Consider the following 14,622-nt stretch of genomic DNA (forward strand, 5'->3'; position numbering starts at 1 on the left):
ACCTGCATAGCTGTAGGCTCTAGGTTGTTAATTCATTCATGAACAGGGACAGCAAGCACAAATGTATTTTTTGTCATTCCCTGTAAAACTATCTGTGTTCATTTATGCAAACCAACACTCCACTAAAACAATTACATATTTCTAATTGACTTTCTATGGTCTCTTCACACACTGTGCATGCTTAAATTAAACAGCTGTACAAGAATAGAAAAAAACAACATTTGTTTGCAGTTTTATCACAGTTTGTCTTTTTTTTTTTCTGGAATATGTGGTTGGCAACTGCAACATCCCTACAATCTGTTTACACAAGATCAACATTCAAGTGCAAACTGAGCCTTTTCATAAGTGGATCACAGTCACATTGAAGGTTCTGGCATGGTTTTGGAATATTTTTTTCAGAAGGCTGTGGGAAATTCACTTGCTTCTTTTGACAGTTTTGCATTTTCGAATGGCACAGCACTCTTAGTGGACATAATTTAAAAGATTTTTAGTCTTCACTGGTTTAACATTACATATAAACTGTTTCTCCCCCTTTCGTGTAATCAGAAGCTTTATTTTCCCATCCTGGTGTTCAAAGTGAGCCCCATGTGTGCCCTAGCAGTGAGATGGCACATCCTAAAGGTGGAAGGCCATGGAGGTTTAAAGTTACACACATGAAAAAGAGTGTTATGTCACAGTATGCTTTTTATAAGCATGAGGTCAGAGTCAACTTTACAGCCATCTTTAAAAAGAAAAAAGCAAGGGAAGAGCAACAAAAGAAGGAAAGGCAAAAAAAAGGCTGTTCCAGATTGTTCTCTACTCTGAGCAAGCTCTGCATCTAAATCCATTCATTGATTCAAGGGGACCCTTGGCACATTTGCAGCTGAGAGTCTTCTGTGCTTGTGAAACTCTCCTATTGAAAGAAAACTCCCTCCCTCATTCCTCCTGTATCAGCCCCCCCGTTCTCCCATTCACTTTACATTTTCTACACTCCCCCATTCCTCCTCTTTGTATCTCCTGTATGTCTGCTCCACGCCCGCCCTTGTCCCAAATGCACATATGTCACCCCCTTATATAATCATCCCCTCCTCCCCTGCCCTTGTATACATTTTATACACTGTATACTTCAACACAGATGCTGTATACATTTGTATACACTGTATGCCTGTCTGTCTCCATTGTATGCCATCCATATCTATGTAGTGTTCACTATCTTTTATTGACACTGTAGTCACCATACAACTCTTCTTCTCGTCATTATTGCTCAGTCTTCTTCTGCAGTCAGCATTGTACAACTGTAATCTCTTGTCTCCCTCCCATATGCCAAGCCACTCCCACCTCACGTCACCACACTCCACCCATGACCACCCGCCCATCTCATGCACCTCCACTCCACTCACTAGAAAAAGGGTTTTTTTTTCACTTTGGAGGAAGTTGTGACATCAGAAAAAAAACTCAAGAAGGGGAGGTGCGTGGGGGGAGGGCGGGTCGAGAAAACGCTAAAACGATTAACAATGATGATGACGACAGCGACGAAGAGAAATGTCTGTAGTATAATTACAAAAAAAGGAAAAGTGCACTATTATGACAATGATTATTATTGCCTGTAAGAAATACTGACCAATAAACATCAGTGAAAATCTGAAAGTATGTAGGTGTTTGTGTTCTCTTCCATGGCACATATACTATCAATAACTATCCATTTGATAAATTGGTGGCAAAAGCCCCATTATAATTCCCCTGATTCATGTAAATTAAGTGCAATGTATCAGCTTTCACTGAGAACACTTGCATCATCTTCAGTTTAGGTCTTTAAATACACATTTATATAAATAACTATAAATTAAATTAAATTGCATTCATACAGGACAGCACGGTGGTGCAGTGGTTAGCACTGTTGCCTCACAGCAAGAGGGTTCCAGGTTCAAATCCCGGTCTGGGTCCTTCTATGTGGAGTTTGCATGTTCTCCCTGTGCCTGCGTGGGTTTTCTCCGGGTACTCCGGCTTCCTCCCACAATACCAAAAACATGCACATTAGGTTAATTGGCTACTCTACATGTAGGTGTGAGTGTGTGCCTGTGTGGTTGTCTGTCTTTGTGTGTCAGCCCTGTGATTGACTGGCGACCAGTCCAGGGTGTACCCCGCCTCTCGCCCGTAGTCAGCTGGGATAGGCTCCAGCTCCCCCGCGACCCTGACGGATAAGTGGTATAGAAAATGGATGGATGGTTGCATGATTCACTATAAGTCACATCTATAATGTCTTATGACTGTTAATATAGAACATCAGACAGCATTATGTGTGTTCATGACTTCCCACTGCAGGATCAATAAAGTTCATCTTATCTTATTTTATCTTATGAGAGCAGCCATAAAGCGCTGTGAATGTACTCTAATTCACTATGGATGTCCCATGTACCTATACATGCAATCTTCACAGAAGGTGTTGCCAATACTGCTAGTGAGTCAATGTTGACTTTTATAAAGTGAGGCATACTGAATAACCTGCTCTTCACTTTACAGTAACAGTCAAATTTATGATTAGCATAGCAGAAATTTCAACCTGAAAAGTCTACATGTTTTGGTTTCTTCTAAGGGGGGGCGGGCTGCAGGTTTGAGGGGGATTTTGGACTTTAAAACCCTAATAATGGTCACGGTCAAGGTCCCTGCACTCAGTAGCGGAGATGTTGGATATTTCAATGGGAACATATTTTCTTTTACCATTCCACATATAATTGCATCTTATGACATATAATAGGACAAATGTGTTGTAACCTGGTTTAAGTGGGAAGACAGCGGAGAAGGATATTGCAGGGTTGGTGACAGTTCATAAGCAAAGGAAATAATCCTGTACTGTTCGTTAACTTTAAATTTCATAGTTTTTTTTAATGTTTCTCTAGTTTGGGAAACAAGATAGTGGGAAACATGGAGGTGATGCAATGATGTTTGCGCAACAGCAGAAGACAGTTCAAGAGATTAAAACGATGCAAAAACTGTGACGACTTACAGAATATGAAAAGTAATAAAACAGAAAAGATTATATGTGTCAGTTTCAGCGTAACCTACCCACACTACCTGCATCTCAATAAAAAAAAAAGTATCTTCCATGTGTTTGAAGCAGGCGGGTCCCTGTGGTTGACGTCATGCGTAGTTTACTGAAGATATAAATGAAGTGAAGACCTCTCACTCCGAGTCATTTTATGGGCAACAGTCTATAGGCATACCTAGAACATTTGAGTCAAAGTTAACGCCTACATTTACACAGCGACTGGTCGCCCCCTTGTTTTCCCAACTGAGTATTTGCGTGGCTCAGCCTCATACTGGCTCATACTATCTTTGTTCGCTGGCACTGGCAGTGATTGCCTTGGTGGTTGAGGAGAAAACTCACAGTTAACATAGTGATCTCTGTTGCAGGCTCGACAAAAAAAGGGAGGGGTGTACATAAACGTTTCTGTGTTAAGCTTCTCATCGAGAAAGTTTTTCGAAAAACACTTAAGGTAAGCATTTAATTGTAATTATCAATTTCTCATTTTACGTGTGTCTGCCAATTTGTTCTCTCCACTGGCTTTTGTGCATCGCAATGGGTGGGAGATGGTGCTGAGCATGAATGGATCACTTTGTGTTAAATAGTATGGATATCACACTAGGCTACAGTGCATATATGCGAAAATACTGTACTGTAGGTTAAGTTTTGTTGTAACGATTGTTGGATTTCAGGTTTGCATTTGTTTTGGTATTTGAGGGTGTTTCTATCCACCCACACAACAACGTGATGATGTAGTGATGGAAAGTAGGAAGGTTGCCTCGCACAGAAAGTATTTCCTTAAACAAAACTGGTTTGGCTTCAGCTACATTCAAACAGATCCTAGCAAGTTTCTTAACTTAACTTTGTATTGGTGTTGGTACTGAAATGAGAACCTGTGGGCCATTGAAACTTGACAGCGACTTGTTGTTCAAATATATTTCAAGGTAAATGAAAACGTTAGTAGCCTGTTTACATACAGCCTATACTCGTTATTCAAATAAGAACATTTCTCTAAGATGAAATGCTGTTGCTCACAAGACGTATGAGAGATACGCTGATAATAGCACAGCAAACACTAAGATACAATTGCTAGCAACATATTTGAACTAACGTTCATTTTGTGTTTGTTAGGCTAAAAAACAAAAGAAGAACTTGTGAAAGAGACTAATGAATGGGCGTCCAGACCATACACAATTTAACCTGCGTAGTGCATCGGGTAAAAACAGCCAACTGATTATTTACAGTAGGCTACGTTACAATAAGCTAACCTGTGAATATTGTATGTAACTGTGCACGCGAGTTTCTTCCCGCCGTACTCGTGTCCGCCTGTCCGCGTGCCCAGCCAGTCAGACTCTCATTACCAACTGCCTTTACCACTCAGCTGGTACGACCTGCTTGTCGACATTTTCTTAACAGTTTAGTGCCAAGCATCAATTGGTAGTTTTGCCTCCGCCTAAACTAACTTTGTTCTAAGATGTGGTGCAGCATCAGAGTTAAGTTACGTAAACATCCATGTGGCGCAAATTGGGTTATTTTTGCATTTTCTGACTTTGTCCTCATTGAGTCTTCGCACCTCCATTTATTCAGTAGGGTATTCAGTTTTTACTTCTAATTGCTCCTTACTCTTGCAATAATTGTGGTATATGTGTATAGCATAACTTAAACCCTAGTTGTGATATTTTTCAGTGAAATAAGTATAGAAGAAGAAGAAGTATATAAGTAAAGATTTCACAGTATATAAGTATATAAGTAAAGTCTCATGAATTAAGTGCGTTGTCGTTTTCTTTTTGAGTTAGTGCTGCTGTCAGATCAGTTCCATCTAGTCTCTGATCAGTTCCGGAAATCAGCATCCTCTTGGAGAAAAAATATTTACAATCTAAATAATGAACTGGTAACAACAACAACAATTAGCTCCATGTTGTGCCCTTCATGGATGACCATTACATTTGAGTCGGAGAGCTCAGCATCCAATATTCCTGACAATATATACCCAGCAATATTTGGTTTCTTCTGAGGTTCATATATAATTTCCACATTGTTAAGTAGCACTTACTGCTGCTCAGAAGGCATTTCCAGTATCCAGAAAGACTCCTTTAACCCACTAGATTTAAAAAACAAATTACATTTGTTTTTGATAAAGAAGAGGAGAAAAGCAGTTTTCTTTATGTTTAATACTTCAAAAAAGATGGTAACCAGGAATGGTATATCTCCTTGTTAAGTGTGTGCAGTGCGAACCAGAATAATAGTATTTTATTCCAGTATTTTATATTTTCACACAGTTATGTGTTTACATTTTTGTGGTGTTATACAAAATGAAGTAACATTTCTTGTTCCCTGGAATGGTTAAGGAATGCAGCCACTGAGAAACAGGTCATAAATCTTTTTTTTATTGTGCAGCAGACTGAATTTCTGTGTCCTTCAGATGGTTGTAAGTGTTACATCGGCAGTATGTGTTGTCAAACAGCCTTCTGGGTTATAAAATATCTCCAGGTATATATTTTTTTTTAGTTATATCAGATACTGGCTTAGTGACTGGAATGTTAGTGATAACTACAACAAACACAAACTGGAGCTAAACGTGGATGAAATATGTCACGGTGGAGTGACTTGCAGCTCTCAGTTATGTTTATGTAGCCATAGGACGAGACTTTTAAACCAGTGTATTTTGATTTAAACCCTGTTTGTAGTGTTTGTCATAGACAGGCTCATCCTTACCCACCTGGCAGTAGGTTAGGGTTTAGGTTGTTGTGTGTAGGGTAAAGGTGCAGTCTGGTTTTTGGGTAACGACTGGAATTTGTTTTGGTTTGTTGGAAGGTTCATGGTTAGGTATGAATGCCATTTGGACTGAATATTCAGTTGCTTGGACCACAAAGAGAAGATGAGCAAGGTCTGCACACACGACCTCACAGAGATTATATGTTGACCTAGTTTCTATAGGGTGTGTGACTCGTACTGTGTAGTTGTCATGCCATCATCTGGTACATACCAGAAGCCTCGTTCATCTGCAACAGCTGTGTGTTCACTGTGCCTTTCATTAGGACAGGACTTCAGAGCTCTCGGGCTTCCCTCTCCCTCACACACGCAGACACACACACACACGAAGAATGGAGCTTTTGGACTGGACAGATATGTGTCCATTTGGGTTGTTATTGTCTATTTAGTTAGCAAAATTTAGCTGCGCAACAATAACTAAATATTTGGTTTAGTTGGCATCCATGTGTTTACATTCTGGTGAGGTTACGCAGGAAGGAAAGGAATTCAAAAACAAACCAAGCCAACAGTGACACTGGAAAATTCACTGTCTTATTTCTTTGCCCACACATTGTCTGAGTGCCACTGGTGGCTGAATGATGAATTGGCCCGTCCAAGCTTTCTAAACGCAGATTAGAAATTTAAAGATCCAAAACAGTGGGCTTATGAAAATGACATGAATATTGTTACATGTGGTATTATCGCGTAGGCTTGCTAAGTGATTTAAAGCTGGGATTGCCAGAAACTTAGTCATCTGAGTAAGAAGAAGTATTGTGAAAAATTGTGAAAACACCCTAAAGTAAAGACAAAGACAGATGAAAAAGTTCAAAGCACTAGTCCTTAAAACCTCTTAATTCCAAAAAGTCTTGGGTTTACATAGTTTTAAATAGTTTCTCATTCCCTGTCTTAGGCAGTATTGTTAGTTATGCCCTAAGTAATATTGTTGTGACGGGGCTTGAGTTTCAGTCTGCACCATCAGCCCCAAAGCAAATACTGTTACTGCTGCAGCTATGGGAGCCTGGAAGCTCCTTGTCTTATAATGGGCAAGAGAAGATTTTAGCAATCCATACATCTGTTTTCTGGGTTTACCCATAATTGCTTTGATTTAATTAATATGTATTTATTAATATAATTAGAAATTATTGTTTTTTGCTGCAGGTAAAATGTAATCAGCTTATCTGTCATATGTCTTGTGAGTAACAGCATTTCTTGTTAGAGATTTCAATCATGCTTTTCAATTTTGGCCATTATAACCATGACAGTGTATGAAAGTGCTTTCTGTGTGGAATCAAAAAGTCTTAAATTTGTCTTTGTGAGTCCTGCAGAAACACTGACACATCTGTCCGCCCTTAATCAGTTCACTGAGGACACATTTCATGTGCATGCTAACCTGTTAGCATGCCTTGCTTAGACTTTGATTTTTATCATAAAACTGGGCAGTCCATGTAGTAGAAAGACACAACTGTTATTAAATGTTTCATTTGTTTTGAGCAGGCAGAAAACCACGACCTTGTCTCAAACATTCATATATGTTATGGCTAAACAGGACACTAAAATATTGTTCTATGCAGTAACAGAACCGTGATTCATATTTGATCAGCAGTGCTTTGTTTTGACAGTTTGATCTGAGTTTCTTTTGCATTGAGAGAGGGTCAGCTCAATCTCTTTCAGTCTGACTTCTGTACTGGAGGCAGGACTGCAAATGTTTACTTGATGACTCATAAATGAGTGAGGAGTTCTGGAGCAGGCAACATGGAAGAAAGTTGAACATTGTTCATATCCTGCCGAAACAGTATGAACCAAAGCTGGTTGAAAATTGATAATGTTTGATTTTGAGGATGGGTAGGAGTTCGGTAGATGTTAATGGTTGACTTTCTCCACATAGAGTTTTCTGTTACACTCTTTATCTCAGAAGTATGAGTGAGCCAGCATGCACAAGACCACAACCCGGAAAGGATAACCGGGACAGTAACGCAACAACCTATTTATTTGCCATATTTTCCACCAGACATTTTGGCCGTTTGATGTATTCATTTGCTGGACAGCAATGCATGATGCTCACCAGTAGCTGCACTTGCTGGCTAGTGTACACTCTGCTAGTCTTATGCTTAGCTTCCAGCTGTAACCAATTCCCCTTAAGGTATGCCCCTTATGTTACAAAATTACACATCGTTTTAACACTTGAGATAATTTCTCAGAGTATCTAAATAAAAAATAGCTGATATTTTGTTTGCACCGACATTTCAACCTGCCAGTTGTCCTGGGTGCGTCGCCACCATTCCTAGCCAGTACTTCATGGTGTCTGAAAATCCGAAATCTGCAACTGAAAAAATAACACCTCAGATGTTGAAATATGAAAGCGAAAATTGAAAATAGATAATTTATTCAAAATAATTTCAGAACTGAATAAAAATGATATTTAATTATATTTAGTTTGGGTGCGAAGTTTCAAGTTCAAATATTTTTTTCAGATTAATGAAACTTTTGGCCTTGATTTGGCTAGATAGAAAGTAAAGCTAGCTAGCTTTGTGCTGTTCAGCCGCCAATGTGATGCCAGAGCTTGTAGCTTGTGAGTATTAAATGATTAATAATGTCAGGTTGATGCTGATGGTTGCAGCCCTATCATAAATACTCCATATAAACTGCATGCAGTACTGTGTTTCCTGACCTGAAGTATTTTTCTATCCATAACCTAAACCAGCCAAAGAGGAATGGCTTTCCCTTAGTCTGACCATGAACATTAACATTCACTTCACTAATGTAGGAATCAGAGTCACTTAAACAATAAAAGTAGCAATTTGCTGCACAGTCGATAATACAGGAACGTCCAGTGTTCGCCCAGCAGTGCTGGACTTACTGGTTGGTCAAGTCTAGGTCTACATTTTTAAAGGCCACATATGTAACATTATTTTATGTGATGGTCTTCCTGTTTCCAGATAAAGTACTCATAATATATTCAGGATGCACACTTGTGGAGCTTTGTTTTTCAATATTTAATTGAAGTTGCGTGTCTAGTAATTAGAAGTACTCTATAACACAGGGCCTTAGGACTTTGCATAACAGAAGAATGTACTATGAGCAGTTTCTCTTCAGTATTCTCAGTGCTGCTGCAGGACCCAGTGAGACAACAACATTCCACTGACACAATAAATTACTCAAGTGTTCTCACACAAAGTGTTCATGCAATAGACAGCTAGCACTGATGAGCCTGCTGGCTTATAAATTCAGATGTCAAACAGAGTTTATGTCATAAAAGTTAGGTCACAGCCCCAGTCATGTACTGAGTGTTTTCAGGCTATCCTTATTATGTAAAACATTAAAAATAGACTGTTAGATGAAATGCCATTACTTGTGTTAATTCTAATAAGTTAATCAGGATTAACAATACATCGAGTGATATTGGTGTTCAGATTTTGTTCATTTGTGTTTTCATAGTGATGGCAGAGGCTCACCAGGCAGTGGCGTTCCAGTTCACCATAACGCCAGAGGGGATTGACCTGCAGCTCTCTTATCAGGCCCTGAACCAGATCTATCTGTCCGGAGTGCGATCGTGGAAGAAACGAGTCAGCCGAATGAGGGTGAGGAGTGAGTGTGTACAGTACAGTGTGAATTGGGGAATTAAATTGTCATTTTCTCATTGTTTCATGGCAGTTACGTTCTAAAGCACAAATAAACACGTCCACAGCTCTGCACAACCCTGCACAACTTATGTGCATGCTGCCAAATTGCAGATTTGCTGCTGGGCCTGCTGTGTGTAGCTCTCACAGACACACAGACCTGTGCCTCTTAATGGCAGACAGAGACACCGAAATGGACAACTTGGTTGCTATATGCTTTTATAAAGTTCCTGCCTTGTGCTGTTATTGACTGGGGACACTCAGTGCTTTAGAGGTTCTTACAACCTGGAAAACATATGATGCCCACTGACCTGCTTACACTCATGGTACAGACCTAATGCTTCAGTTCTTTCGCTACTTGTCTGAACTTTTGTTTGTGTGTTTGTGTGTGTATGGATGTGTATTCCTGTAGTTGTGGGGACAAAAATCTAAACACAGTCACATTGTGAGGACTCGTCTTACTTATGGGGACAAAATGATGGCCTCCACAACATAAGCCATTAAATATTAGGGTGAAGTCTTGCTTTAAGGTTATGTTGAGGTTAGGGTTAGGTTATGGTAAGGGTTAGGATTAGGCAACTAATGTTTATTGTTATGGTTAGGTGGTTAAGCCTCCAGGAAATGAATGGAAGTCTATGCAGTATCCCCAAAAGTGATGGAGACAACATTGTGTGTGTATGTGTATATGTGTGTGTGGGTGTGTAGGGATGTAATTTGTGTGTGTGTGAGAGGGACTGAATCCACAAGGACTTATTACAGGGTGTGAATTCCCATCTGTATAGGTGAGGAATGCTGAGCCTTCCCTAACATGTACTGACATGCAGTTTTGCCACTGCTGCATTGACAAAAACAAAATATACAACAGTACATATCATGTAATGTAAACAACAGAGCAAGTGGATACATAATATGTATAATAAGTATGTGGTACACAAAAATTTAAAATTTTAAAGCTTCTTAAGGGGAGCATTTGATCAGTTTTACAAATGTTCATTTTGAACAGGAGTAACCTCCAGCTGTCTGAAAGGAACCTCTCTTTTCAATGGCCCAGTGAAGAAGAAGGGAGAGTTATTTCACTAATCTTGCCATTTCTTCTTCTGTGGTAACAGAACAGTTTGATCAAAGGAGTGTACCCTGCCAGCCCTTCCTCCTGGCTCTTTGTCGTCATAGCGATCCTGGCCACCATGTACATGCGCTCAGATCCCAGCATGGGGCTCATCACCAAGATACAGCAACACCTGCCACTAAGGTACACAGACACTTCTGTCTTAAGCTTCTTAATGCAGACGACTTCTCTTTTGCATATGAAGTTGGTCATTTGTGAAGTTTTAAGATTCTCATGTTAGCCTATTATCTAAATTTAAACATTAAAAACTGCCACATCTTTTTAATATTTTAAGACATTTACACTGTCAGTTCTTTTTCTAATTATGATGACACCTCTGACATTCAAACAATATGATGCTGTTATGTAATGGATGCATGGAAATAAGAACCAGGAAATAAATTAATGTTTACTGTTTTTATCTGTTCTGTGATAGATAAATAACAGCATATTGAAATGCAACATATACAACAAGATACATAAAAATTCACAATGAACAGGAAAACAGCTTTTAAAACACAGTGGTTCCTCAAAGCAACTATATGCCTCCTTCATTATATTTCTAATGATACCCTTAATTCATCAGTTATAAATATGTCAAGTAGATGTTTTTGCAGGTTATTCCAATATATAGATAAATAGAGCCGAACTGATTAAACAGCTAGATAGATTTTGATGGATATTAGCTCATTACAGATGATCATTAGTAACAGGGAATTGCAGTTTGTTTGTCAGATACCAGTGATGAGTTTACTCTCACTTGGAATAAAAGGAAATAAAAAGAATGAATGGTGGTATCTGGATCAAATAAAAAAAATCATCAGCTCATATTACCAAATATCAGTATTGGTGTTTGCCTCAAAAGTCCAGTATTTGTTGAACTGTGCTTAAGGGCTCTGCCACTTGAAGCTGACAGTCCCACTTTAAAGTACAGTGTGTCTTACAGTCACAACAGCCAGGAGGAAATAAAGATTCAGGCTGATCCAAACAAACATAACTTCATGGCATATAAAAGCAATGAGTCAATGTTTAACAGTGTGGGTGTGGTGCCTGCACATGAACTCTCGCCTACTTCCCTACCTGTCTGTTCACTTACTGTGGTTTTAGATATTTACAACAGTGCTGACTCACTGTCTACTGTTGTACACACACACACACACACACACACCTGTCACCCTCCACCCTGGTACTAAAAGGGAGGTGATTTAGGCTGTAAACTGTGGCAATTCATCTGACTCACCCTGCTGTTCGGAAGCACTGACAGCTGAAAATGACAGCTCCAGTTTAAAGATTAGCAACAGCCTGACGCTTAGACACGTGCTTCTCCAACATGGAGGCTTCTTTTTAATACATATTGGTACATCTCACTGCATTTATGTGACACTTATATCATTGCTACGTAACACAAGATAAAAGTAGACTAATGGTCTTTCACATTTAAAAGTTTGTAGCATGTTTAGGCCATATGTCGTGTGCCTCTCAATATTGAGTCAACTGGTAACGTGAAGCAGAAATGACCATAATAACACATACATTCAGTGATATTTATGTTACTTGATGATAATTGAAATTCTCTTCTCATGTTTGTCATTTTGCTCTGCTGTTATTACCACATACTGTGGTTTTCCTCTTTCATGTTTCTGCTTTTTTTCTCCCGTTATGTCATTCTGAAACAAACATTTAGAATTCACTTCCAGGTCGACCCAGCAGATGTTGCTGTTGTACTTTCATAGTCTTTACTGCTGTTTCTTCATGTGAATAAGTTTACTGATTTCTACCTCTACACTGAACAAAGTAATAAACACTAGACTGTTGTTTTGGTCTCATTGTTCATGAGCTGAATTAAAAGATGTAGATGCACAGAAAAGAATAATTTCTGATAAAATTTTGTGCTCAGATTTGTTCAGATTCCACGTGAATGAGCATTTCTCCTTAATCCATCCGCCTGACGGGTGCGGCGTATAACGATGATGATTAAACATGATTGTTGTATAGGTGTGCCTTTGGCTGGTGACAATAAAAAGTCACTCCTAACTGCACAGACACGTTTGTTTTTGTACTTTATATGACCTTTACTTACCATGACTGAACTTCCTGTGCCTGGACAGTTAGTTTACTCATTACTTTTCCCATAAAATGCTATTTGTGGTGCTTTTTTTCTGTTTATTTTGTTCCTACTTTGAGTTCCAAGTAACATTAAATATACCAATTAAAAAGTAAATTAAATTAAAACGTGCTTAACTTAAATGGCCGGTAACTGTTCTTTCTGCCTCCCTCTGTTCAGCCTCCATGTCTCGCTCAGTGCCCAGGGGCAGACCATGGTGTCTGCACTGGTCTTCAGCACCCTCCTGTGGCTCTCACTCATCCTCACACTCAGATTCTGCCTCAAACTGCTGCTCTCCTACCACCAATGGATGTTTGAGCAACATGGCCGAGTGTCCAATGTCACCAAAGTCTGGGTGGTAAGCCTTGCTTCTGCTATCACAGCTCCCTTCCCTCTGGTGGTTGCTCTGCAGAAGTTGCTTTGGGCCAGAGACTCAAACTTTAACTGAATCTTGTTTAGTGTCAGTTATAACAGCATGATATACCATAAAATCTAACACCTTGCAAAAAAATGCTATAAAAAGGCAGGGACTATGGTCCCCACAGTTTAATAACAATTTATTGTTGCTTATAATCCAAGTAAAATATGTTAAAATTTCTGAAAGTGAGTAATTTTGAAAAAAAAAATTGAACACCTAACAAATGTCCTTCTTTTTGTCTCAGACTCTATTGAAGTTACTATCAAGCAGGAAGCCTTTGCTGTACAGTTATCAGACTTCTCTACCTCACCTGCCTGTTCCTGCCATCAAAGACACACTGAGCAGGGTGAATGAACACACCCAAAATGACCCAAACAGAACAGAGCATGATAATAACTGTATAACCAGAGAAGCAGATTGTGACTGATGCTGTGTTTTCTCTCTCAGTACCTGTTGTCAGTCCGCCCCCTGTTGACTGATCCAGAATTTAAACGAATGACTGAACTGGCCAATGACTTTGAGTCTAACCTGGGAAACCGCCTGCAACGTTACCTGAAACTCAAAGCTCTGTGGGCCACCAACTATGTAAGTGTGCTCAGTCACATGCTAGAGCTGAAACCACTAGTCCAATAGTTATTAATTACTTTGACTGACATAAAATAAATTTTCAACAGCTCTGACAGCCAGCTGATTGTTTTTTATATATATATATATATATATATATATATATATATACTTAATTTTTTTGGCAGAATGCCCCTGATTCCAGAAATCTGTGAAAAACTGAATATGTTTGGATTTGGACTGTTGATCAGATAAAACAAGCAGCTTAATTATGTCAGTTCAGCCTCTGTGGAAATAAGAAGGCTGTTATTCACTACTTTCTGATATTTTATAGAACAAACAGTTACATGATTAATCATGAAAATAAACTGGCAGTTTAATTAACAATGAAAAAAATAATTTTATTACAGACATTTTTTCTTTTTTAGTATGTATTTCTGTAGTCTGGAGTTCAATAAAGGATTATCTTGGTCTTAGTTTTATTATCAGTTGACAAAGTAGAGAGAGGGTCAGGACTGAGGGTGAGAGAAAAGGGGGCTGTGACATGCAACAAGAGGCCAGAATAACGCCTGCTCTGGGTACTTAACATAACAGTTTTTTCTTTCTGCAAACCAAATGTGGAGTTTGCTTTTAACTTGGTGATCATTTAGGAGGATGTAGTGAGCACAGGAGGTTTTATGTTGTGTGGGTGTGCATTTTTGTCTGGTGAGTTGCAGTCTGCCAGTGACTTTAGTTTATTGCTGTACATTTGTATTTGATTACAGTTTTTGAGCCTTAAGCTCCATAAAATCTCCCACTGTCTGCCCTGTATCTGCCTCTCAGCTTGTTCCATTATCAGTGGATAAAATAGCGTAACAATCCATTTAGTCTTATCTGCCCTGCTTTGTTCCTCTAAAGGGTTTTAATCTTTTTGAGCCTTAAGAATGAGTGCTTAACAACTCTAATGGTAATAAGAGTTTTCAAAATGGAAGTTAAAAGTCTGTCACTGCTGGCTCAATGGGTATTTTAGCAATTGCATTGTTTCTGTGTTCCAATAGTGTTACTGAGCTAGCAGTGCTCAAT

General features: G+C 39.0%; 1 protein-coding gene across 1 annotated transcript in view; it reads left to right on the forward strand.

Annotated features, from left to right (window-relative positions):
• Positions 1-3,181: 3,181 nt before the first annotated feature.
• Positions 3,182-14,622, forward strand: part of cpt1a2b (carnitine palmitoyltransferase 1A2b) — a 30,562-nt gene continuing 19,121 nt past the window's right edge. The window contains exons 1-6 of the mRNA XM_046414375.1: positions 3,182-3,473; positions 9,188-9,330; positions 10,479-10,618; positions 12,759-12,936; positions 13,241-13,342; positions 13,444-13,581. Of these exons, the coding sequence (XP_046270331.1) occupies positions 9,190-9,330; positions 10,479-10,618; positions 12,759-12,936; positions 13,241-13,342; positions 13,444-13,581 (699 nt within the window). The 5' untranslated portion in view covers positions 3,182-3,473; positions 9,188-9,189. The remainder of the gene's footprint in view (positions 3,474-9,187; positions 9,331-10,478; positions 10,619-12,758; positions 12,937-13,240; positions 13,343-13,443; positions 13,582-14,622) is intronic.

This window comes from Scatophagus argus, chromosome 16 (assembly GCF_020382885.2).
Source record: "Scatophagus argus isolate fScaArg1 chromosome 16, fScaArg1.pri, whole genome shotgun sequence".
Lineage (NCBI taxonomy): Eukaryota > Metazoa > Chordata > Actinopteri > Scatophagidae > Scatophagus > Scatophagus argus.